Genomic DNA, 25,986 nt, shown 5'->3' on the forward strand with positions numbered 1-25,986 from the left:
ACGGCTTTTAATCGACCGTGGTTGTAGAGCAGTCAAGGTATGCTTCCTGTTTGCATTATTAATATTCATAATCTCATGTACCTAACTTGCGAACCTCGGGTGTTTTTTACGATTAAAGTCAATTGGAGTCCGCGAGTATGGAATTACCTGATACTACCCGATACGGTAATTGCTACCTCCAGATGGCAAGTTTCATGTAGCTGCAGCCGGAGGTCTAATACAAGGGGAGCATCCTCAGGAATGACGAGCAACTGTTTGGAAAGGCAATTGATTACCAGATAGCCGACTATCCGAATCATCAATTTGAGCACACCATTCAGATATTTGTAAAAGAGTACCTATGATACCTGAGTTATGTCCTGGTTCTGACCCGCGCCTGCACTGGTCTACTTCTTTCTGAATTTTGAGTTTTGGTTTGAGTTTGGATTCAAGTTCAAGACCGCTCTTCTGCGAAATGAACCAACAATAATAACCATAATTATGGCCCCATCTCGCTCCCCACATATCGGACAAGAAGTCGTACCGACTAACCAACGCTTTGTTTCGGTAGTGTAACCTTTTCTCACCCTGTAAGACAGGTTGCTTAAGTTTAAATCATTTCTAAGCGATGTTTATAGTTAATAGTCCAGAGTGTATTTAGGTTTGAGGCTGACCATCTCAGCAGCTATAGGCCACAGGATCCTAGGCCTTCGGAAAATAATCTGCAATACTTTTATCTGGAACATCGCGAACATGGTACGGTCATGGATGCTAACAATAGTAACTCTGAATACCTTTAGGCTGTTGGTACTATCTGACTTATCGAGATCAAACAGAGGAGGTTGGAAATGCAGTTCTGAATAAAGTTGTAAATATCACGCAGGAGGGTTAAGGTAGCATACACAGAAATTAATTATCTATGCCATACTGATACAACAGATACGACAGAGTAGGTAAGGTACTCCATAGCTAGATACCTACTGTGTATGGTATTTGTAGCCCCTACGGATGGTGCCTTGTTACCCACGTGGAGCCGAGTATTATTGACTAGTTCCGACATGGTGATGATTATAGCATGACAGCGCACTAGCCGCATAAATAATGGTACCCATGCCACATCAACGCTGGTAGTCAATTATTTTGCTCCGTAGATGCAAATGAATATCACTCATGGAGGAGAAGGTACGGAGTAAAACGAGTCAATAGAAAATGATCGATTGACAAGAATTATAATCACAGGAGATGCTTTGACGATTGGGGTTGACGAGTCTTTACCCCTATTCTTTGCATGATGCTGCAGTAAAAGTGGGAGAAAAGAAGAATTAGTAATATCATAAACTCGGACAGAGACAAAGCCCACAGATCAAGACAGCTTCTTACGGAGTACTGTGCTGTCAATGGTGGGGTCATACGGAGTATTTGGCCCCAGTGTTCCAGTTGGTCTCCAAAAATGCAAGACAGATATGAAGTGAACACCTACGGAGTCGTCACGGAGTATCAAGTGCTCAAAAGCGAACCAACTTATTGTGGACGTGATGGTCATGTAAAAAAGACCTTGTAGTGTCCTGAGTTTTTTTATGGTTACTTGAATTTCGAAGCTCGAAGCTCGAAGCTCTCGTACAACACCACCCTTCAAGGCCTATGAATCCCTCGGTAGTGGCCGGTTTCTTTCCAGTTGGCGTAAGGAGTAGTGATTGAAGGATGGTAGTCTAACCGATCGACAGCGATCCATAAAAGGCGACGGTAATCGGCCAGCATCCGAAACACTATGGTTCTCCGTAAGATATGGGATCGTAACCCAAGTCCAGACGTGATACATAACGATAGGTAGTACCTTATAATTTAACCCCTACGTATGAAGACAAGATACTCGTTGTAATAGCTTGTCGTGTTTTCATCGTCCACCTGATGCACGCTTTCTTCTGAACAACAATCCGGATAACGGCCAGTAAATAGATATAAGCAGGGTAGCAACGACACCGCCAACATCAAATGCACAGAAATCGTTTTCGGTGGATGGAGAAGCCTGTTATTGTGACATTGGGACTTGAGGAGTATGACGGGACATTGATATCACACTCTTCTGGATTAGTACTTCATTCACATCATAATAATGATAGAGCAGGTACGTATATCTACTCAACGAATAGGTAGAACTCCCATAATAACACTAACTTCTACAATATCACCTTAAGGAGTCTAGTGCACACCCTACAGCTCACCTAATGTAACTCCAGATAAGTAAGAAGTCATCATGATGGAGGTTGAACACCTAAGCAACAAGCATGGCTGGTGCTTTTTTTTTCTGATTTCTGAAGTTGTTTCCCTGCTGGCCTGTTCTCTTCACCGGGAGGCATTAGTGGACGAGGGTGTTTTGGGCTCCACCTGCGCGGGGTATGATCAGGTCAGAGCACCAATCAATTGGAGCCCAAATTAGGGACCCAGGCCTGCCCATGCTAAAGCCTTTCCGAGGTTGGAGCCTTGCATGATACTTGCATTCCTTAGGTAGCTTTCTCTTCCCCTTCAACATGCATGGCTGACCTTCACATTAGTCCCCCTTTTGTCGGCAGACAAGCTGATGATAATTCCTGGCACTATCATAATGTCAATGGATTTTAGTTAACCCTTAATTTTACCAGAGTACTGCCAGCATCCGTCTTGATGGAGTTTAGCATCTTTGTAAAAAATCACAATAATAATAATTTCAACTACTCGGGACGTTGACCACTCCGTTCCTATCCCATTACCAACATCTGGTGCTGCCACTTCCACTGCTTTTTCGATATCATTATTGATCACATGTTTGGCTATGCTACCCCTTAGCATTTCTTGCCGTAATCAGGTTGTATGGTACTCTCTAGCCAGTATCATCGAATGCCCAAACTATACATAGACTCAAATGCGTGAGATACAAGCCATGATGTTAACAAAGAATTGACTCAACAAAAGTACCACAACTTGTTTACTGTATTATTGTGTATTGTGTACTCCATACCTCCAACATCAGTGTTGGATCCAACGACGCGACAAATGATCGATCTCCCCAACACACCACTTCAAGATCCAAAGGTACCTAAGTAATCTTTGATCCATAATTGGTCCTTCGCTTGCTCCTCTAGGTAGGTCAACACCCTTAAATCAAAGTCTTTATAGTTTATAGTGTGCTTGTACTTTGCGATGGGGTGATTCCGAGATTCGAATCCCGTTCCCTCTCTCTATGGATACAAGGTACGCCATACTCAAAGCACCTCAGTCACTTTTTACCGTGATTCAATACTGCTGATGATTGGATCACTACCGTCGTGTGCCCCACTGACGCGTTCCTGACTTGCACAAGACGAGGACTATGGAGTAGGTACCTCTCTACCTTACCTATACGGTTTTGAACACGTACAAGTTACACTGTGTGGCATAGTTGAAATGTCGAAAATCACTGGCATCGGGTATTGACACAAACCAGGTCTTTGGAATAATATTTCGGATTGATATGATTCTCTATATCGAAAAATCTCTATTGATTAAGCTGTTGTAGTCAAGTAGCAGACGATGCGTTCTGCCAATTGCTCATTGTATTCGAGGTACTCCCCACAAGTGAGATGACTACCTTGGGCTATCCCCATAGGGAGGTAGGTAATAATTATTTTTCCGTTTCCCCTTTCCACCAGTGACCTTCAATCTGCCCATCCATAATGACCTTGCCAACCAAAACAGTCCCTCAGACTAAGCAGAAAGAAGCTACCTACTACCGGCATCAGCCGCCGTTTTGATTTCTAAAGGAATACAACAACATCTATTTGTTATTAATTTCTCCATTATCATTATTCTGGGCTGTGTCCTACTTACACAGGCACTTATCTAGTGGACAAACTTGGCTCAAAGATATTTGTCATAATTATTACATTACCCATTGGTGAACCACTGGTTGTTTTCTCAGCATTTCCATTATTATTTCCTGCCCTGGATTTTCCCCCATCAAAGTCCACTACAACGAAGTAGGGGAACCTGCACGCGCTCTTCGCTTTTCCCCGACCTGCGCTACACCCTCTTCTTCACTAGGGCCGCGCTATTTGGACCTTTACCCAGACCGTTCAAGCCGTTCCTCGGGCACGCCATATTAGCCCATCCTTGATCTGTCCTTACTCTAAGTAAAGTCCCGACTACTTTGACCACGACCAGTGATCTTGGATGGTCTCCACGGGCGCACACGCTAGGTTCATGACAGTCTCCCTGCGGCCGTACTCGACACGCGCACCGTCTGTCCCAAGTTCGCGGCTAGACTATCCAAGCTCTAAGCCTCTAACAGCAATTCGTCCTACTATAAGTTTTTTTCGACATCATCTTGAATTTTCGTCAACACTGCGACACACCACAACAGACAACTGCGTGAGAGGATTCGGGTGGGCGAATTACAAGAGCCATACCCAATAGAAGGAAAAGGGGGTGCTCGGTAAAATTCTAATCTCGCCACTTTTCCTGCGGAGAGCTCCGCTCTCAAAACAAGAGAAGGAGAGGGAAAAAGGGAAAAAGAAAGTCAGACAAGGAAAGCTTAGCCGGGAAAAAGAGCCTACAACAGTACAGCTTACTCGAAAACACGAAAACACAGATCCGCCAACCGACTAGATTGGATACTACTGAGGGGAAGGGGTGTAAAAAACCATTGGAGAATCGAAAGGAAGAAACTGTTATTTTTTTTTCTTACCGTCGGAGAGCCCTGATATTTCACGGAAAAAGTGGGTCTGAATTACTGAGTGGTAACGGACCCATCACCACAAAGCGACACCACTCCGGCTATTCAAGTTTCGAAGCAGAAGTGAAGAGAAAAAGAAAACGGAAATTGAAAAGAAAAGGAAAGAGGAACGGCGAATAGAAACGCAAATTGCGAGAATCCCATCTCTGCCCCCCTCTTACGTTCCTCTGGGAGTGTTCCTGTTATCGCCTCCAAGTCTGAAAGCCTGAGCATCTATTGGGCGGTGGCTTTTCAATATTTCCTCTCCTCTCCCTCTCTGTCTCCTTTTCACCACCGAAAGATTACGTCCCCACGCACTCCACCACACCCTCGGAACCCACGAGGTGCTCTTAACCAGTGGTCTCTTTTCCTTTTCTTTCCTTTTCGTCCTTTTTTCTTTCACTGTTGCTGAAAAGAATCGCGACTTGGTTCATCCGAAGCCTTTTTAGGCCGCCTTCTCCACCCAGGTTTAGTTACCGGGTCGAGTCCGACCAAATTTCCCTCCGTCTCGATTTTAGGGTGATTTATATCCTGGGTTGCCACTCGATCAAGACACCGTCTCTCGCGCTATCTCTCTTTGAGCCTGGTGGTCCATTTTATTTGTTTTTTTCAATCTTAAACCTTTTATCTAATCATTTCCTCGTTTCGCTTGTGGGTGCTGTGACTGGCCTTGGCCCTGGATTACTTTCTTAACCCTCGTCCCCCAGGCCTAAAAGCGACGGTTCCTTTTTTCTTCCCGCTGGTTCCTCGTGCTGCTGTGCCTACCGCCACCTGCAAGGCATCCTCCATCCACCCTAAAAGGCGACTAAGGCAATTAAGCATCATTCTTGATCCAAGCATCATATCTCTCAAATCCAGCACCGTCTGATATCCTTATTCTTAACTCCATTTGTGAATTCTGCCCCTCGGTGTCGTTTGTTTTGCGACGAGATCACGCGCTTGATCTTGCTCGTTTTCTTTCAATTTCCATTCACCTTCCAATCATCAGCTCAGGTGTGAATAGCGCCTGCGCCAGTCCTGTCGGCTGATACTGTTTCTGGATTGAGCTGCTTCCATTCAGATTCACTGAAAAGTACGTTCTACAAAGGAAGAAAGAAAAGGAAAACGAGAAAGGCTTCGCGACAAGACCATATTGCGATCTCCTACACTTTCCTTCCCCTTCTTCTTATCGCGATACAACATTCTCGTGTTTGTATCCATAAAGCTCATTGTGTTTTTCGACGCGTCTAGAAACAGCAGACACGCGAGTTTGGAGGAAGATTAGGGATATCTCCGGTTCCGGCTGAGATCTGTTTTATGGACAACAGACCTGCCTCCGAGTACGCGCAGTCAGGTTCGCACTTTCCGTATCCACCGTCTGCCGCTGCGCATTCTGAACTCCCAGCTGCAGACCAGGCTTCTGCTGCTGCCACTGCTCAATACACGCCTCAGCAAGAGGTCCGTCCTACCCCTCAGTACACGCCTCAACCCGAGGTTAGACCTGCCTCTGCTGCCGCCGCCAACATTTCGTCCTCCAACACACCGCAGTCGGACTACGGTCTGAACCAGCCGCCCGCCGCGCGCTCACCCGCTTATCCGGACTACCTCGCTCGCCCGCCTCAATACCATCACGCCCCCAACACCCAGGCCGGTGGTGCGGCAGGTATGGCTCAAGCAACAAGTCCGTCCATGACCACCCTCCATGATGGGCACCAAAATGACCATCGCAATCACACGAACGTGAAGTCTGACGCGGACGTTCCTATAGATCCCTCAATCGCGGCCTCTAGCCCTACCTATCCTCCTCCCTATTCGCCCTATCAGCCTCAAGGTCATGACATGGCCCAGTATCAGGGTCATCCTCCCCCACCGCCTCCTCAGATGTATGGGCGTCCGGAATGGTCGCATGGTTATGGACAGCACCAGCACGGTCTTCCTGGACCCTATAGCGCTCCTGCTACAACGGTTGGTCCCGCCTCCCCTGCTGCGACCGCAGGGCCGCGCCCTGGCCAGGTATGTCTTTGATAATTTGGCATCTATTTCCAAAGGCTGCGCGTCCGCGTTTTTTGTTGTCTTGGACGCCTCGGAAATTGGAGGCCGCTGCCAGCGTGCCTGACGGGGTTGTGGAACACGGCGCACTCTTCATCTGCACCGAATATGTTGTTCAAAGCTCATTGACTTTTTTTTGCAGGTCTACTCTTTTGTGCCCATTCCTGGGGCACAACAGCACAAACGACCCCGACGTCGCTATGAAGAAATCGAACGTATGTACAAGTGCGGCTGGAACGGGTGCGAAAAGGCTTACGGTACTCTCAACCACCTGAATGCCCACGTTACCATGCAGTCGCACGGAGCCAAGCGGACTCCCGAAGGTATGTCTCCGATATATTCCTCTATCGTCTTTTCCCTCTCCCTTTTTTTTATTAAAAAAAAGTCCCAATTGCAATGCCTCGGAGTTGCCTTGTTCTTGGTAGCGCCTTGGGTTTCGATTAGACTAGTGCGGGTATCTCACACTAGTCAAGTTACACTGCTTTAGCGCTGCGGATCGCAGTAGCGCAAGGCACTGGCGTGGAGTTAAATTCTACATACACGTTCGACTTGGATGCTCAGGATGTCGAGCATTCTTTTTCATTTGCCCGCTTCCACTCACCCTCTACCGTGGTTTGTTATCTAATAAGCCCTTTGCCGCAGAATTCAAAGAAATCCGCAAGGAATGGAAAGCTCGAAAGAAGGAGGAAGAGGCACAGCGTAAAGCTGCCGAGGAGCGTGAGCGTGCTGCCGCTGCTCAAGCTGCTCAGGCGAACCAGGTTGATGCCCCCGGTCCTACCGATCCCGCGCAGGCTCAACCTCCTGCTTACGCTAGCGGTGTCCGCCCTCAGCTGCCGCCTATTGGTTACCAACCTGCCGACGGCCAAGTACCGGGGCAGTATGGCGGTGCCAGCGGCATGGTGTATCAGGGTAATGGCCAGATGGCCTATCCTCCAAACTACCCTCACTCCCCGTATGGACAAAGCGGGCAGGTGTATCAGCAACGTAAGTAGTCAGTCCTTTGTTATCATTGCATTGTGGGGACCGAGCCACGAGGAAATGCACAAAAAAGAGAAGAAGGAAGGAAAAAAAAAATAAATCCCTTGTCAACATGCCGGAAGGCAGTATGGAAAGACGTTTCAACGAGGTCCTTGGATCTATTGCACTAGGGACAATAGCTGATCGACGATGGCCTCTCGCAGAAAACCAATCGGCCAGCTACCCACAATAGATGCCCATCATCCCTGTGTTCTCTCAGGTTGCATATTCTAATATCTCTTACCTCCCTAATCCCGTGTCGCCATCGCGGATCTAATTCTTTAAGTCTCGCGCACATGATACCATCTGGCCTTGATTCGTTATTCTCGAAGAGCGGCCTTGCGACTTACGCTCTGTTCCCGTTGTTGTTGTTTTTGAATTAGATCGCTTGACATGAAAAGAGAAGACAAAACCTACTCCTTTGCACTCAAAAGACAACATGCCCTCGTCCTTGCAAAGACTGGCTCCAGGACTGTTGTGATTTTGGACTCCTGGCGAGGCACTTTGCATGAGCTGAGCGTTCTCCTGTGATACATGCCACATCTTTTTTATCGAGCCCCTTTCATTGATACTCTGCTTCGCTTCGCATTGTACTTTTTCTCTCTTTTGTCCTGACTGATGTTTTATGTTCCTCGTTACCCTGGGGTGGTTTGAACTTGTGCATTATGCCCTTTACTCAGGATCTTCCACGCAGTCATGACCCTGTCTGGTGGCTAAAGTCTTACAATTCGACCTTGATTATTCTGCTCTTCGTTCCTGGTGGCAACTGCCGCCTCGTTGGGCCTTTGAAATTTGAGACACATGATGTGGTGCAGAATCGAAGCTTGATGGCTCCAAATGATGATGTCACAAAGGTTTAATTGCGGTTTTGTCGTAGATTAATAATATTCCTAGGCAACATCACTTGGAGGTCAAGAGTTTAGATCGACCTCGCAACCCCTATGAAAGACACAGGTACGGGGAAGCGCTGTGCATGAACGGGTTGAAGTACCAGGAAGGTTCGTGAGGCTGTGTAAGATATGAGCGTAGGGTTCATGCCACACTTTAGTGAGGTATAAAAGTAAGACCGTCGTCATGTGCCTTAACTATGATTTGAAGTTTCCCTGGGCTGCTCGATTCAACCGAGCTGTTTACTAAATGAGACTGTTGCCTTGCATATTCTATGTCATTTTAAGTCGAATCCCAGTTCGTCGCTGCTTATCCCTCTTAACCTTCAAGCGGAGGGTTCCCACTTTCTGAGAAATCGGTAAGGTAGGACATACTAGTGTCCTAAGTGGCCTAGCCGTAAATAATTAATGCAACGATTAGTCGACCCTGAAGCGTGTATGGGACTAAGAAACGGGACTACCGAGGAGACTAACGGTAAGCATGAGCCTGTGGTGTCATAAGGCTGAACCAACAGCACAGCACAGTGTGGCGAAGCTGTGAAACATGTGGCTTTGTAGTGTGGCCAGTGTGGTTACCTGACTCCGAAGGAAGATAATCCGAAAGGATTTATGTTCCCCCGCACAACAAGAGCAACCGAAGGGCGCTAACCTTTTATTGTCTAGCTCGGATGGCAGCGATAACTGCGATAGCCCCGTCAGACGCTTTTTTGGGCCTGGTCTGTATGATTTCTTCCGGTGGCGGCTCAAGGGTGTTATTCTGTCCAACGTCTTATCTTCTTCTCCTCAATAATTTTGTTTGATTACTGTTCTTGCGAGTATACGAATAGCGGGTCATTTGAAATCCTCTTGCTCTGCCGGTCCAGCTTCAACATTCGGAGTCCGCGGTTGCGCATTCGACTTCGCCGGGTCGAACGTTTGGACGTTACAAAGGGGCCTTTAGAGGATCAGGTGTTAGTGATTGAGGACATACGGTAGAGTGAAGACTTGACGGCCCTAAATGCTTCGCTGTACCAATGGCGCTGCGCTTCGGACCAGTGTCCAGCACACTGTCGTATTGAGAGGTCTGCCGGTCTCACGATTCACTCAAGCCTCTCAGAGCATCCTATATGCTCCTCTTGCGTCCGCCGCACAGAGAGGTCGAGTTGTGGGGCAAGCTGCAGCCTGGGGCTCGATTTCCGGCGTGAAGTGGTACTCGACAGAGGCTTCGGGGTTTGCCGCTGCGGAAGAGCAAAGTGCTGCTGATTCAACGACGAATTTTGAGAACGACGAACCACAACAGAAACCGAGCTGGGGTAAGAGAAAATACTACCAGGACCATGTGCTGTTGGAGATTGCCAGCGCCGGGACGCATCCCGATGGTGGTCCGTTAGCGGACATAGTCAGGAAGAAGGTGGTAAAGAAGGAGTTGAAGTGGTTGCAGGATCCCAAGGCGCTGGCGGACCGGGTCGCCAAAATCTTGCAAGCCGACGATTTTGCTCTCGCGGTGGCGATCGTTCGCGGAGCGCAGAAGGAGAATATGGAATGCTCAGTGGGGTGGAATCACTTACTGGAGTACTGTATGGAAAAGAAGCAACCCAAAGCGGCATGGAAGCTCTACAATGAAGTGAGTACTCTTTTTTTTTTTTTTTTTTTTTTTTTTTTTCCCTTCGTAAGTTCTCTTCTTGCACTGTTGCTGACCGTCTCTCCGCGAACTCGCAGATGAAGAAGCGTGGACGAAAGCCTACTTCCTGGACTTATACCATCATGTTGTATGGTCTTGCCACAGTGCCGAGTTCCGTGCACCTAGGACTGAACCCTGTGCAAACTGCTTTGTCAATTTACAGATCTATCTATGAGCTTAACTCTGCAGTCAAGCCTTCTATCATCCACAGCAACGCCATGCTCACCGTATGTGTTCGCCATGGACATACAGATACACTATGGGAGATTGCGAGTGAGCTGCCCGAGGATGGGCCAGGCTCGCCCGATGCTGTGACATACACCCTTATATTGAGAGCCATCAGAGACGGCGTTAGCACTGACGTGAATAAGATGTCTGAGATTGAGCGCATCTTGGAACGAAAGGCTCAGGGCCTCAAGGAAGGCAAACGAATCTGGTCTGATGTTGTCTACCGGTGGAGCAGAGGTCAACTCGACTTAGACATCCAACTCGTGCGTACAATGGCCCGCCTCTTGCTTGAAGGCGGCAGCGAGCGCGATTGTTACGATGTCTTCGCGCTCTTGAATCAAACTACTGGGCTCCCTATCCTGGCAAAGAAGCCTTCACCTGAGGGCCAGCGGGAGTCTGAGAGGGTCAGACGTCAAAAGAACCGATCCGCAGAAAATAAGGAAACGGAAGACGTTCCCTTTGTAGACGAAGGCAACCGACCATACAAACTAGCAGAGACCGAAATGGAAGAACCCGAAGAAAAGGCAAAGCAAAAAGAGGAAGAGGATGAGGATGAAGAATTTGAAAATCTTTTTGACCCAGTGGTGTCTACTGATTCTGCTTCGAAAATGAAGAAAGGCACCATTGGTCCATCCTACGTTGTTCCGGGTGACAAGGAGCTCACCATACTCATGGAAGCTTGTTTTACCATGACTCAGGGTCTTGGTGCTGGAAAAGCCTACTGGAAGCATCTAACGCTCGGGGATCACGAGTATACCATCAGACCAGACTTGCCTTCGTTGCATGCATACTTACGACTACTAAGACTGTATCGCGCTAGTCGTGCTACGGTCGAGGTTGTGCGCGACCAGGTGACCGAACCAGTATGGAAAACGTTCCACATCGCGATGAGCTGTTGTCTTCGCGATCGCAGGAATATCAACGTTCTCAAAAATGCCAACGAACTGTTGGGATTGATGGACAAGTCCATGGTCCTTCCTCACCCCCGGGCGCTTGAAAAGTATCTTAACCTCGTGCAAGTACTACAGGACAATCCACAGCATCTCGTATCATTGAATGGTTTGAAGACGGGGCGAAAGCCTTCGGACAGCCTCGACATCATGGGCCGGAGATTACAGCTGAGCTTGCAGACAGTTGCTTTGGAGAACTTGCGTCCTCACATTGACAAGCTTCATGAGGCTCTGAAGAATGGAAAGACTTCATTTATTGCACGGCAGGAGCGTCAGCGGGCGGGAGCGGGCGATACAATTTCTGGTGCGACCGCTCGCAAGGTGATGGATCGCACCCGAGGTCTGATTGACGAGATCCTCAAGCCCGAAAATGCGTCCTTACTTTCCAAATCGGACCGTGATCAACTCGAGCAAGAGTCGCAGAAACTCAGCGAATATTCAGACGCTGAGATGGTCCGAAAGTTCGAATACGCTCGAGTGCATCCCACCCTCGAACAGGTCATGGCATTCCAGGAGAAGCATGACCCTAAGCAGAAGGCTGAGGAGGCCGCTGACGAGGCCGACTAAGGTTCGTATCCATATGCGAGGCTTATGGCCGGGCTGTTCAGAAGCTTTGGACTTTGTCCAGCTTGTATAAACATCATCTCATTACTGTATCCCATCTTGATCTGGCATCTTGCATGCATATACAGGGGTCGGCATTGCAACACTAACATTGCAACACTAACATTGCAACACTAATGTGTATATTATACGGGGTCTTCTGTTTCTTATAGCATTGAAGACCTGTGCCTGTAAATATTTAATCTCCATAGTCACTTCTAGATCACATCGGACAATCGGTGATTGATGATCGAACTGGTCACATAGTGTCGAGCTGATTCGAGCTTAGGTCCACGTGCCCTCGTGTTGGAACCTCCTGAAGTATACAACGGCAGATAAATCAGTTTATCAGCACCTATTCTATGACATATTAATAGTATGAATTACTACTACTACTGTTGGGAAGGGCGGATTGTTTCATTCTCAATTGTCCATAGAGATACTGTTCCGCCTGCCATTTTCGGCCCGTGCGCGTACGTAATGCCACTCTAGCCTCTCCGCCTGAGACAGCAGCATGATGGAGACTTTAGTGCTGTTTCCAAGGGACACACCATCAGAATACTCTGTTGAGAATTAAAATACCTTTTTTAACATATTTCAGCCGAGGGGCAAAGGTGTTCGGAGAGTATATAGCTTGACAGGGTGTGAAAATCTACCATTGGACCAGAGTCGGAGCTCAAGCAATCGACGTGCCTACCATGGCCAGCGCTTCGCAAAGTCGTTTCCATGAGGATCTACACGATGATGAATCGATCCTTGATGATGACCTGATCGAGGCAGATGCTGGTGAGTACGCCTCATTTTCCAGGTTCTCTCTCGATTTTATGAGTTCGGCTCTTGTTTGTTTACCCGAGCTACTACGATGTACTGATGCTTCATGACCTTTCTACCACGCCAGCCATCGAAGCCGATGACCCTCTTCACACTTCTGATACCGCTCCGCTAAGAGGCAACATCCAGTCCGAACCCTCGAGTTCGAGCAGAGGAGGTTTTGGAAGCAATTTATCCAGCAATTACCTGACTTCGACCATACCGGGAGAGGATCGCCGCGCAACGCAGAACACCATCGATGAAACCGTGTGGGAGACGCTCTCACGAGATCTGCGAGCTGTGTGGGAGAAGATGCGCCAAGTGCTGTGGCCTAAGTACCTGATGGGAGGTATGCTGCAGCGCGGCGGCGGAGGCATCGGGGCCGCTGAGAGAGGAGAAGCGACCGGATTCGGTGGCGGAATCAGAAGCCTTGTAGGACGCTGGCCGGATGCCGATGTGGTCTTGCAGGGTGGAATGAGTGAGGGTCTGCGTGATTGGGATCTTTGGTAAGTGGGAAAGGTCGATTGAGACGGCGGGCTGGCTGGCTGGCTAACATGTTCAAAACTGTGTGTAGGGGTCCGCTTATTTTCTGCTTGCTCCTGAGCATGTTCCTATCGATGCGCGCAAAGGATGACCAGTCATCTCTTGTCTTCTCGGGGGTCTTCTCCCTAGTCTGGATTGGAGAAGCTGTTGTGACCTTGCAGATCAAGTTGCTGGGTGGGAATATGTATGTTTCTCCTTGGAAATGTTCGGAGTGTGGAAGTACAGAGACGTTTAATTGACTAACAATTGATCCTCGGTCATTAGTTCTTTCTTCCAATCCGTCTGCATCATCGGATACACCCTGTTCCCTCTGGTCATCGCTGCTATGCTCAGCGCATTGGGTCTCCCGACTATTGCTCGGATACCGGTGTACCTAGCGCTCATTGCATGGTCCTTGGCTGCAGGTGTGAGCATTTTGGGTGGTTCGGGTGTGATCAAAAACCGGGTAGGCATTGCGGTCTATCCGCTGTTCGTATTCTACATCGCGATCGGCTGTCTTTGTTTTATCAGTTAGAATATTGGAGGATCGATACGGCCGGCCAGATATCCTATCAGTCTAGTTGCGAACGAAGGTTCCGGTATACAGTCAAGCCCGAGATGAATTGAAAAGGGACAGGAACACAACATTTGGGCATGTATGCTGCTATATCATCAGTGAATGAGCTCTTTTTTTTGTTGTTCCAGCTTTTATCATATCCGAATTCACAAGTATTGTACTCTTAGATACTCCATATTCTAGCATTTTCAAGATATCCAATGGAATGTTCTGCCCAGACTCCATTGACAGCTGCTTCAAGGTAAGCGGGGTGGATCCGAGCGGTGACCGGGCGACAAGCCGGAGTGAAATAAGACAACACAGCTCAGCGACACTCTACTTGGGAGTTGATTGCGTCTCGGTCTGCCGCTTCATCACCTTCCTTCCTCTACCCTCGGCATTGATAACTGCTTGAATTGCCTTCACCTATAAGCTTTGACTGGCATCACAACATATAGTCTACAAAGAGGTACGTCGTTCGGCTGGTTCGCATCGCACGTGTTGGTACAAGCCTCAGTTGTACCGTGAGTGGGGCTTAAACTGCAGCTACTCTGTGTTGTTCTCCCTTCTCCCCCTCGCTCGACCTTTGCTGGATTTATGACTGAGTCTTCGCACTTGAGACGACATATATATTTGTCGAATGACCCTTCTGATGTGCCCATTGAGTTGACACAGCAGGTCTCAGTGTCATACAGAGCCTTATCTACTAGTTCAGCGCTACGATAATCCTATCTGGGCTGGCCGTGAAAAGCTTGTCTCTACACTATCGAATGAGGTTACTGGTGGAAATAACGAGTAAATATGGCGTCGGATCTACAACCTGCTGCAGTTATGGAAGGTAGAGTTCTTGTTTCCTGGGACTCGTATTGAAGTTCTATATTAACGCAGCGGCTTGCTATTAGGTGAGATTCGAAAGGAGGAGGAAACGGGAAAGACGCAAGGTATGAGAAACACTGTCCGGGTGCTTGTTATCGTACTCAAGCGATCACCGGAAAATCCTCTCTCTTTGCACAATTGTATTAACACCCACTGCGGTTGCAGGAACCACGGCGGAAGATAGCCAAGCATCTGACAACGAGGGAACCGAGCGTCCCGTGCGACAGAAACTGAAGGAGACGTCAATCGCTTCTACTCAGCAGGAAAAAATCACCAAGAACGGTGAGGAAGCAACCGATGCGAAGGTGACGTCGAGTACAGATGCACACCAACCAGCGGATATCAACGACACCATGGAACTCGGCGGAGGTTCGAATAGTCGGTCGAGCAGCCGTGGCAGGAAGAGATCATTCGATGACGACGAGGCCGAGAGTGATGGCGAGGAACATGGTCACAGACGCAAGAGATCGCGCGACTCTACCAGCGAAGGCGACGAGCAGCCGCCACGGAGTGAGAATAGCCTTCCAAGGAAGGTCTTGAGCCCAAAGAAAAAGAGAAGTCGGGACAAGCTCGATGAAGACGAGTCCGGGGAACGTGCTACGGAGAAGACGGATACGAAGACTGAGAAGGTAGAATCAGAAGGGAAACCCGAGTCTGAAGGACAGCCTGAGAAGAAGCGACACCGTGACAATTCGACGGAAAGGAAGCCGGTAAGTGTTGATTGTCGATTGTAGTTGCGACCGGGAATTGGCACTGACATGCATGGCTCAGCAGGCCCCTGTCACGAGCGCCTTTGCGAATACGTCCGCAGTCTCTCCATTCGGCTCCCTTGGCGCATCAAAATCCAAAGAAGAAGAACCTACCAGATCGACGCCTGTAACCTCTACCTCTGCCTTTGCCTCGTCAAGCCTGGCGGCATTTGCTGGCTCAGAGCAGTCGCCTTTCGGTTCGCTTGGAGCGTCCACTCCCTCTGTTTTCAAGTCGCCAGCCGCGTCCGAGAGTGAGAAACCAGCGGCCACGGGATTTGCAGCTGGAGCAAGTACGTCCGGCTTTGCGGCCTTAGGATCTGGTTTTTCAGGGTTCAGTGGTGCGTTTGGAGCAGCTGCTAAAACCGGGGGGCTCACCAGCTTCGCTTCTCCCACTGCGCCTAGCACTTTTGGCAGCAGCACTAAGGACAAGCCATTTGGAGCAGCGGATGCGGATGAAGAAGAGGAGGAAGAGGACGAAGCCGAAACAGGCCCCAAAGAATTCGAGGCAGAGAAACCCGACGAGAGGTTCTTTGAGCGGCAGAGTATGTGATGTTTTGTCCTATTCATACCGAACTGCTTCAAACTGACGTCTTTTCTTTCTACCACAGTTGAGACAGGCGAGGAACAAGAAAAGACGTACTTCAGCGGCAAAGCGAAGCTTTTCCAGTTTACGAACAAGGAATGGAAGGAGCGTGGTATTGGCACATTCAAGGTGAATGTGAAAGTAACGGAAGGCCAGGAGGACAAAAAGGCGGCTCGCATGATCATGCGAGCGGATGGCGTCTTGAGGGTCATGCTCAACACGCCCCTTTTCAAGGGAATGAAGGTCGGAGATCCATCGGGCAACGAACCTAATTCCAAACAGATTCATCTGGTTGGTGTTGAGGATGGCCGTACTGTTCCCCTCCTGCTCAGGGTAAGGCATTCCTCTACAAGTGTCCATCGTAATATTGTTGCTGACATAACATTAGGTGGGAAGTGAGGACGCCGCCAAAGAGCTCTACCATGTCATTCAGGATCTATTACAGCACCAGTAGACTATGTCACTGAAGGCTCGGTTGCAACGACGCAACACATTCGGTGATGGAGTACATTGCAGCAAATTATTAGCTGTCCATACTTGGCAACCTTTTACGATACCTGCACCGACAGCAGACATTATGGAGCAATTGGCAGAGCGAGCTTGGAGATGTGGGCTGGCGTTCTTGCATTTTCTGGCTAGGTTGTTGGGGCCTTGAAGCTTTGGAGCATGCTTTGAACTGTCTAGACTGAGGAGTACCTTCTGTCTTCTTTAATACATATTGCACTTTTCTCTTGTTTCGGTGTTGAAACTACCTATAAGTAGAGTACGCTAGTCCGTAAGTGGGTATATGAAATGCGATGGCACGTGATTTCGCGTCTCGCCTGGTGGGAATTAATCTCGTTTGCCCACCTCCAATTCAGCAATATTGCATCCCAATGACAACCACGATGGAGCGTCGACATGGCTGGCCCAATGTCGGACTCAACTCCCCCCAGCCTTGCATTGAAAAGAAAAAGAAACGATGAGGTCGACGGGATAGACGATTTTGGATCAAACACACCCGAATTTAGCAACACGTCCACGGAGCACAACCCCCCTTTGCAAGAAGGTCCCAATGCCAAAAGAAAACGCGGAAGACCGCGAAAGACAACTAATGTGGATGCGACGCACGAGCCGGAGACCGGGTCTAGTAGGATAGCGGTTAACCAGGGCGACAGCCTAGACTCGAAGCGCGACGCGATACCTCAGACCGGCAAATCCGAACAGGGCAAGCCCAAATCCAAGTCTACCAGAACAACAAAATCCCAAAAAGCGACTAAGAGTCCCTCACCCAAGCGCACACCCTCCGGACCGTGGCCGGAGGCCTTCAAAAGTTTAGCCCAGACACACCGCGCCCTGAATCTGGTGTATACATTCTGCTGCACACGCAAACACTTCGCCACGACGTTCGAGAATATCCGGAAAGCGGTGCAGGCGCAACTGGGCCGTGATCGCGAGCTGACTGTCGAGGATATTGCACGGGTGAGGGTTCTGGTGCCTCAGGCGGTGAAACTCGAGTATGTGGATGAGGCCAAGTTGGAGGTTATGACGGTGGGGGAGAAGGAGACGGCGAGGAACCAGTCTTATGGCCTCACGCATCCGGAATGCGATGTGGCTGACATTGGTGCGGATGTCCAGACGAAAGAGGTGTTGCTGTTCGAGTTCTTGGACGGGGATCTGAAGCGCGAGGTGCGACATCCGAAGAACGGGGAGCCCACGAAACCCATGCGGAAGATGAAGGACGAGGATTTGAAGATGCCCGTGTACAGTCAAAAGCAGATGCTTGCTTTGATTGAGAAACGGAATAAGAAGTTCTCTGATGCCATTGATGCATTCCTGGTGCAGTGCGAGGATGACGGCACCGATCCAGTTGAGAGGCTGGAAAGGGAGAAGGACGCATGGATTCCGAGTCCTCCTGTTTCTGGGGATGACAGCTTAGAAACGACGAAACTCCTCTCTATGCCGCCTCGCGAGATCCCCAAAGAGCGCAAATCCATGGCAGAGATCATTGAAGAAATACGCGCAATGGATTGGTACTTCGCTCAGATCGTACCCGAAGGCCATAGAGTGTTTGAAGCCCAGTCTCCCGTCTACGGAGATTTGACTTTTCAGCTCTCGCAGGACCTCGTTAACGCTTTGTACAACACAAAGGGCATAACACAGTTCTACTCGCACCAGGCAGAAGCGATCAACTCCCTATACGCCGGTCAAGATGTCATTGTATCTACGTCTACAAGCTCCGGCAAATCATTGATCTACCAGGTCCCAATGCTTCATGAGCTTGGAAGAGACCCTAACAGCCGCGGCATGTACATTTTTCCCACTAAAGCTCTCGCACAAGACCAGAAGCGGAGCATGAAGGAGCTTCTGCAGTTTATGGACGGCTTACAGGACGTCATGGTCGAAACATTCGATGGCGATACACCAATGGGGAGCCGCGACCTCATTCGCGACGAGGCCCGCATTATATTCACAAATCCGGACATGCTGCACATCACGGTCCTACCGCAGGAGAGTTCTTGGCGTACCTTTCTGAAGAACCTGAAATTTGTTGTCGTCGACGAGTTGCATGTCTACAACGGTCTATTTGGATCACATGTTGCATTCATCATGCGACGGCTGCGTCGGATCTGTGCTGCGGTGGGCAACCGACAAGTGCGGTTTATATCCTGTTCTGCCACCGTAGCCAACCCCGAAGAACATATGAAGGCAATATTTGGCATCAACGATGCCAGGCTGATTGACTTCGACGGTTCACCGTCAGGCCGCAAGGAGTTCTTATGCTGGAACACCCCTTACAAAGACCCCAACGACCCTACATCAGGACGCGGAGACAGCGTTGGTGAAACTGCGCGTCTTTTCTGTCAGTTGATCCTCAGGGGCGCGAGGGTAATTGCCTTCTGCAGGATCAGGAAAATGTGCGAGGTACTACTACAAGCTGTAAGGAACGAGTTTCAGACCATCGATAGACCAGAAGTTGGAAAACTCGTCATGGGTTACCGGGGCGGCTACAGTCCGCAAGACCGGAGGAAAATTGAGAAAGAGATGTTCGAGGGCCATTTGATGGGGATCGTCGCTACGAATGCCCTCGAGCTGGGTGTCGATATTGGCTCTCTCGATGCTGTAATCACTCTTGGCTTCCCTTATTCCATCTCCAACCTGCGCCAACAGAGCGGTCGAGCTGGACGTCGAAACAAGGATTCTTTGTCTGTGTTGGTTGGCGATAGGTATCCGGCCGACCAGTACTACATGCAAAATCCAGATGAACTGTTCACAAAACCCAACTGCGAACTACAGATTGATCTTTCCAACGAGCTGATTCTCGAAGGACATGTTCAATGCGCAGCATTCGAGATGCCGATCCGGCCGGACGAGGATCATGTCTATTTTGGAGAGCAACTGCATGAGATTGCGGCCACGAGACTCGTGAAAGACAGCTTTGGGTTCTACCATTGCCACGAGAGATTTCGACCTCAGCCTTCCCGATGCGTGCCCATTCGTGATACAGAGGACCAGCATTTTGCTGTCATTGACGCAACAAACGCACGCAATGTCGTCCTGGAGGAAGTGGAGGCTTCTCGTGCCTTCTTCACGATCTATGAAGGCGGCATCTTTCTGCATCAGGGCCAGACATACCTCGTCAAGGAATTGAACACTGATCAGCGGTTCGCTCGCGTTGTCAAGGTCCACGTGGATTGGAACACAATGCAGCGCGATTACACCGATATTGACCCCATTGAAACCGAAGTGATACGGCAGATCAATCAGACCTCCGCCTCCCGCGCATTCTACGGTTCGGTGCAAATCCATGCAGTCGTGTATGGCTTCTTCAAAATTGACAAACGTGGCCGTGTGCTGGATGCCGTGGCGGTGGACAATCCGCCGATCGACATCTTCACTAAAGGCATGTGGCTCGATGTGCCCAAACGCGCGCTAGAGATCCTCGAATCAAGACGCCTCAATATCGCTGCCGCTATTCACGCAGCCGAACACGCTGTCCTCTCCCTTCTCCCCACCTTCGTCATCTCCTCGCCCGGCGACGTCAAGACGGAGTGCAAAGTCGCAAAGAAGGAACTCGGCAGAAACCTCAAGGTCGCAAACGAGATGCGCGATCAACAAATCAAAGATAACATCAGGAAACTCCAGCCCCCGGCTCGGCAACGACCGGCGCGTCTCACATTCTACGACGCAAAGGGCGGCTCGTGCGGCTCCGGAATTGCCAGCAAAGCGTTCGAGTTCGTCGACGTCCTGCTTCGCCGCGCGGTGGCGCGCATCGAAGCTTGCCAGTGCGTGACGCCGCATGGATGTATGGAGTGCGTTTGCGATGAAAAATGCAGGGAAATGAATTCCGTGATGAGCAAGGCGGGGGCCGGCGTCGTGCTGCAGTGTCTGCTTGGTTGGGATGTCGACATCGATGCCCTGCCTTGGGGTGAAGATGTCGAGGGCGAAGACGGGCTAAGGGAACTGGCAGGGGGTCTGGAGACCGTCGTCCCAGCGACTGAGGTGCCGTTGCGTCGTCAGTCTCGTAACGATGGTCTGTGATTAAACCTCCAGCGTTGAGAGCAAGAAGTACTGCCGGTCTCGCAGTGCTGAATATCATCCAGCATTGTTATCCAAGGGTTCTATCTCCTGTGTATATGATAAGAGTACTCAGACTAGAGTCATAACTTTTTCCCCGTCTCTTCTTGCTTGGATGGCCTCTGTTCTCTCTCAGGAATAGAACGGTTACTGCTCAGCACTCAAACTCAGGCAGATCCCGTCCGTCTGCTGCAGGAAATGGAAATGATTTGTGATGTGGCCTGACAGGTCCGCATGGAGTTCCTTGTCCACGTAGATGCATCTCAGCGCGTGGACGCCATTCTGCCAGCCCAAACCGTTCTGTAGGTTAATCCGGCCGTAGGCGCAGACCCCTGCTGATTTGGCGTCCAACGAAGCAAAATAAAAAGAATTAAAAAAAAAAAAATATAAATAAAACATACAACAGCCGGGATTCGCTGGTGGTCACCCACCCAACTACTAACCGGCCGGCGTGTGGCTTAAGTACGGCTGAGCGGACGGGAAGCCCTGTTTTCCACACCCTGTGGTCGTATGTGCTAGATCCTAGACAGATTCAACTTGTATCGAACAGCTTTGACGGGTTTGAGAGATGAGGTAGTCATCTCTTAAACAGATTGTAGAGCGTCTATTGTTATCGCGCAGCGATCATAGCGGAGTTTGTATACAAATGCATGGATATGATGTATGGGGTAAATGCCGTTTTGTGTGAAATCCCAGCAAACCCTTGTAACGACTCCAGGTATAAACGGGGTATTTGCGTTTTATGCTTGCCTGCCAATGCTCCGGTCGTTGATGTAGACAATTCGAAGAGCAGAAAAATTCAGAAAAAGGAAGAGGGTATATAGGTTGAACAGACACATGAAAGCAACCAAGAGCAGGTGACAAAACGAGAAAGGGTGTGATATCGTGATATTGGTCGAGTAACACAGTGGAAGATCGATGAAGAGGTCTCTCAGAAGAAGCATATAAAAAGGCATGCAGGTTAAGCTCATGTCTATCCAGCGCAGCAGCTCGAAGGTGATGCGTAACAGAGGCGGAAGAGTCTGACCCGATCATTCAGAAGCACTGAGACGGGCTTGCCAAGAGTCTAGGATCTCTTTTTATAACGTATCGTGAAGCTTGATCAAGTGAAGAGCATATGCACGGACTCAGTTGCCATATCATCATCGAGAAGATTCCAAACCAGCAGAAGGCGTGCTAGTCTCGCTTTCGGTGTCATCCACGCTAAGTTTCCAGAAGATGGTTCTCATGTCGCGAACGTTTTCCCGAAAGTCGTCTCGTGCATGTGTTGTCCTTTCTTCAGTCATTGAGCGAACCTCGCGGATGATCTCGGGGTATCCTTCCTCATTTGGTAGCCACCAGTGGTTGATCTCGGGCAATTGCCAAAGGGCTGCCATGCCTGCACGGAACTTGGGGGGTGTGATGTAGCTGTAAAACAAGTTTTTTTTAGCTATTGCTGGCCAAGAACATATTGCACACCACGCAATGAGGTCAAGAATCAAAGAAGAGAGCGAGAATACTTACCCGTTCTGCTCCATCAGCGCGAATTTTCTTCGGGCCCACATGACATGTTTATGATCCTTTGGCAGAAACATGCTCGCCATTCCAATGCTGTGCTTGAATGCAAACATATAACCGTTCTCCTTGTCGGGCCACCTTTCGATTGTCTCCATTATCCGGCCCTGCTCCAGAGCCAAATGTTCCAGTTCTGCCATTGATGATTGGCGAACAGACAATAAGGATTGGTACTTGAACATTGCTTTTGTTGACAGGTAGTCGATCCAAGCAAAATTAACCTCCCATAAGGGGCCGACATGCAGACCGCCAGGAACGTAAGGGTCGACGAAGTCATCTTCCGTCAACGGTTTTTGATTTGGAAAGTTTGTGACTGTGTACTCCGGATCTGTGAGTGTTTCCAGGATGCTCTTCATCTTCTCCAACAGTTGGTCGAGCTGCTCGTTTTGACCAATGAACTCCTCGATCGGGATCATTCCGCGGGAGAGTTTTGCATACAGAGAGGCCATCTCTAGTCCGAATCGGCGATTTATGGACCCAGCCAGTGCGAGCTGCTTCTCCTGGTCTTCGGGGGAATTGGCGGCTTGTTCGGCATCATATTCTTCTCTAGCGATGTACCACTCACGGCCCAGAATCGCCTCGTTTCCGGCCAATATTCCCGCGACCAGGTCGAATCGAGCGTACCAAAGGAAGATGTTCGCATGGAGTTCGTTGTATTTGACGGATTCTGGAGTCAAAAGTTCGCGCATCAACGAATGAGCGGCCTGATGATGGTCGATGAGATTCACCCAGTCGCCTATGCATTCCTATACTCAGTGAGCATTGGGACAAATCAAGATTGAAGTGTGATACTAGAGAGCAAGCGGGACAGTTCAAGTTCATACCTCGAAAGTTGTAAGCGCAAGAACGGTAATAAGCGTTGCTTCAGAATGTGGCTCTCCCGATGCCAAAGATTTCCGCAACAACTTCAAGGCCTTGTCGTAATACTGAAGAAATGTATAGAGTTTCCCCGTGCCGCTATGTACGCAATGGTGGTAAGCAGAGAACCCGACGATCGCATAGAGAAGCGGCTCGTATTGTAGGGCAAATTTGATGATGCTGTGATGAACAAACAGATCGGAAGACGGCTTCATAAAATAATGACGATACGTCATGTACTCTTGATGAAAAGTAAGGTAAGATCGCAAATCTTCTGGCAGATGTGAGAAGTTGACGGCGCCAAGAGGTTCGTGCGTGGACAGGCCGACACTGGCCGACCGCGCACTCATCGATTCAAATCTAGATGAAGCTTCGGTGGAGGGTGAACTGCATTCTGTGTTGGAGGATGTCGTTTCTGGTGCTGTCTGCTTCGTTCTGCGCTTCCTCAGAGACTGCATGCTTTGCTTTGTAGTCGGGCTCGGCTTGACACAGGCTGACTGTGATGTTGTGGAGGGGGACAGGAGAGTTGCTGATTCAACGCTGCCTTCGTCCACCTCTTCCTCGTCCAGAATCGGCTCCAGCGCGTGAAACTCATCTGGTCCAACATGGCCCGAAGAGTCACTCCCTTGCGACGGCGGGCGTTGGGCTCTGGCCTTGGCTCCAAACCGCGACGCTGCCTTGGATGAAGTGCCAGTCGCAGTGGGCGACGGATAGGCACAGTCGCGATTACCTTTCCGACATCTCTCACAGATGGGGCGGGCCTCGTCGCACTTGATGCGACGGGAGCGGCAGGTGAAGCAACCGCTTCTGGTGCGCTTGTGCTTTTTCTGATCGGAGACAGGCTGCAACAAAGACGGCTGGTGGTGTTGTTTGGGCGGAGTAGGGGAATATGGTGTTGCCGCGGCAGGAATGCCAGGCTGCGGGGGTTGTGGGGGCAGATTGTGCCAGAAAGCTACACTGTCGGGATACTGGCTAGCACCGAAGATAGAATAAGCAGGGATCTGATTTGGGTCCTGGAAATGCATGTTGCCCGGAAAATAGCCATTCAAGGGGGTTTGGGCCGTGTCGAATGAATGCGCCATGGTTGTGGCCAGCCGGATTGCATCCAGGGAGCAACGCGGATTAGGGTCCAGGACGCCGGCATAAGCTATGGGTAGATTAGCTGGCAGGTTGAGGCAGCCTTTGAGGATGAACCCAGGCGAAAAGCACCATCCAGAAGGGAGAAGACCTTTGGAAAGAGACGAAGGGAGGAGGTTGAATGCAGAGGCTGAAGAAAAAAGGAAGAGGGTTCAAGGCCGTGCCACAGTGCGATTAGATGCAATTAACAACAAAGTCGCTGTATCGATGGAATAGTCGACCTAATAGATATTTGGAAGGGAGAATGGAAAATGAAGGATGAGAGGATTGATGGATGGTTGGTATGAACGTAATGATGGATGGTTGACCGAATGAGCCACCGATGGCGGTGGTGGTGGAAATTGTAAGTTGGTAGGCCAGTACTCCGTACAATAGCAACTAGCAACTGTACCTCCCTATGAGGGTTAGGTAGTACGGCCAGGGTCTTGGATGGAGAGTCATTCGATGGCAGGGTTGTCAAATCAAGCTAATGATAGGAAATAATGCCAAATGAACAAGAAGGAAGGAAGGAAGACTATGCTTTCAAGTCCATTGAAGATACCGATAATAAAATCAATAATGGGCCGGATGCCCGTGGCTGCTTGATCCATGGGCCATGCCCCAACTTATCTACCTACCTAGATACTACCTCCTAGATTTAGACTAGAGATGCTTGATGGCGACGGGAATACTCAAACTTTCTTTGGGGGCTATCAATCTTAGTCTCTTAGTTTGTTTTGCCTGGACCGCCAGGATAGGGCAATAAAATCAAGCGGGAGAGTCAAAATTTCTTATTCAAGACACAGATGGAGATCCAGTAGGGCCCCTCGGGTTTTGCTTTTGCTAATGATCTCTAGACTACTAGTAGAACTACCTCTACCATGTCAAAGGATCGTTGACTGCATATGCATAACTACCTTCTCAGTAGTTCATAATTAATCATAAGGTCCGGAATTGGCAGTCCCAGCAGACCAAGCACCAAGCGGATATTTGATGTTGAGAACTCTGGTACACTAAAGGACTAGTGAGTGGACAGTTCGGGCAAGGAAGTTAAGTGGTCGCCGATGGCACTCGCACTTTCAGTGTTATTGATTATTGTATGTGTCATTTTGTTACTTAGCCAGCGTCAATAATCTATTAAAGTACTTTAATAATATCATTATAGCTGTATTATCAAAAATATCGGGTGATTAACTGCAAGTGTCATGCTTCTGTCTGATCTGTCTATTATTTTAATAAAAGATGAGCTATGCCAGACCTTTTGTTCGTTGTTCCCAAGACATTTTTACTTTCAATACTTTTGCAGGGTCTAACGTAGTCTACAGAGCAGAGCTCAACGATCTGTGCTCCCACAGCGCCACTCCTGTCTTCTCAGGAGTATCCCTCTAAACCCAGGAAAAGTACTCCGTGGACCCAGATCAATTAGCTAAAACAGACGGTCTGAATCATCCGCTGGTGAGCTAGATTATACCTATTTTTTTTTTTTTTGTTGCTTTTTTTTACCTCCACATCCCTTTCCATAAGGATGCAGGATGTGACTAGAGGACTGGTACTTTAGCTATATTCTCCTCGGCCTTTTACGCAGCCCTTTTCTAACTGAGAATGACAATTATTGCCTCAACGGTAGACACGCGACTCCAGGCCAGTCCAGTCCAGCTCATGAATCATCATCCAATCTGGCCAAATAGCCATGGCCCATGGGTCATGGCCCGTAGAGAGATCCATCG

At 49.2% G+C, this 25,986-nt stretch overlaps 6 protein-coding genes and 1 non-coding gene across 7 annotated transcripts; 5 read left to right on the plus strand and 2 right to left on the minus strand.

The window, feature by feature from the left end:
- Nucleotides 1-6,001: 6,001 nt before the first annotated feature.
- Aud_001045 (putative C2H2 transcription factor (Con7)) lies at nucleotides 6,002-7,725 on the plus strand (the record flags this gene model as incomplete). Its single annotated transcript, XM_043286546.1, has 3 exons — nucleotides 6,002-6,697; nucleotides 6,876-7,056; nucleotides 7,376-7,725. 3 exons carry the CDS (start codon nucleotides 6,002-6,004, stop codon nucleotides 7,723-7,725), a joined length of 1,227 nt encoding a protein of 408 aa, XP_043142481.1.
- A 1,909-nt stretch (nucleotides 7,726-9,634) lies between these two features.
- On the plus strand, nucleotides 9,635-12,042 carry Aud_001046 (pentatricopeptide repeat-containing protein; the record flags this gene model as incomplete). The annotated part of the gene is made up of 2 exons (XM_043286547.1): nucleotides 9,635-10,240; nucleotides 10,336-12,042. The coding sequence occupies 2 exons, from the start codon at nucleotides 9,635-9,637 to the stop codon at nucleotides 12,040-12,042; spliced, it is 2,313 nt and encodes a 770-aa protein (XP_043142482.1).
- A 734-nt stretch (nucleotides 12,043-12,776) lies between these two features.
- Aud_001047 (Yip1 domain protein) lies at nucleotides 12,777-13,945 on the plus strand (the record flags this gene model as incomplete). The annotated part of the gene is made up of 4 exons (XM_043286548.1): nucleotides 12,777-12,864; nucleotides 12,977-13,394; nucleotides 13,463-13,615; nucleotides 13,696-13,945. The coding sequence occupies 4 exons, from the start codon at nucleotides 12,777-12,779 to the stop codon at nucleotides 13,943-13,945; spliced, it is 909 nt and encodes a 302-aa protein (XP_043142483.1).
- Nucleotides 13,946-14,767: 822 nt separating this feature from the next.
- On the plus strand, nucleotides 14,768-16,628 carry Aud_001048 (uncharacterized protein; the record flags this gene model as incomplete). The annotated part of the gene is made up of 6 exons (XM_043286549.1): nucleotides 14,768-14,804; nucleotides 14,869-14,907; nucleotides 15,008-15,552; nucleotides 15,617-16,133; nucleotides 16,200-16,507; nucleotides 16,563-16,628. The coding sequence occupies 6 exons, from the start codon at nucleotides 14,768-14,770 to the stop codon at nucleotides 16,626-16,628; spliced, it is 1,512 nt and encodes a 503-aa protein (XP_043142484.1).
- A 446-nt stretch (nucleotides 16,629-17,074) lies between these two features.
- Aud_001049 (ATP-dependent 3'-5' DNA helicase) lies at nucleotides 17,075-20,695 on the plus strand (the record flags this gene model as incomplete). The annotated part of the gene is made up of 1 exon (XM_043286550.1): nucleotides 17,075-20,695. One exon carries the CDS (start codon nucleotides 17,075-17,077, stop codon nucleotides 20,693-20,695), a length of 3,621 nt encoding a protein of 1,206 aa, XP_043142485.1.
- Nucleotides 20,696-21,125: 430 nt separating this feature from the next.
- Nucleotides 21,126-21,245, minus strand: Aud_r0004. The gene has a single exon (XR_006253254.1). It is a non-coding gene; the product is annotated as a 5S ribosomal RNA (ribosomal RNA).
- Nucleotides 21,246-21,873: 628 nt separating this feature from the next.
- On the minus strand, nucleotides 21,874-24,225 carry Aud_001050 (Zn(II)2Cys6 transcription factor; the record flags this gene model as incomplete). Its single annotated transcript, XM_043286551.1, has 3 exons — nucleotides 21,874-22,138; nucleotides 22,235-23,031; nucleotides 23,110-24,225. 3 exons carry the CDS (start codon nucleotides 24,223-24,225, stop codon nucleotides 21,874-21,876), a joined length of 2,178 nt encoding a protein of 725 aa, XP_043142486.1.
- Nucleotides 24,226-25,986: the final 1,761 nt, after the last annotated feature.

Source organism: Aspergillus udagawae (genome assembly GCF_001078395.1).
Source record: "Aspergillus udagawae IFM 46973 DNA, scaffold_1, whole genome shotgun sequence".
NCBI classification, from domain to species: domain Eukaryota; kingdom Fungi; phylum Ascomycota; class Eurotiomycetes; order Eurotiales; family Aspergillaceae; genus Aspergillus; species Aspergillus udagawae.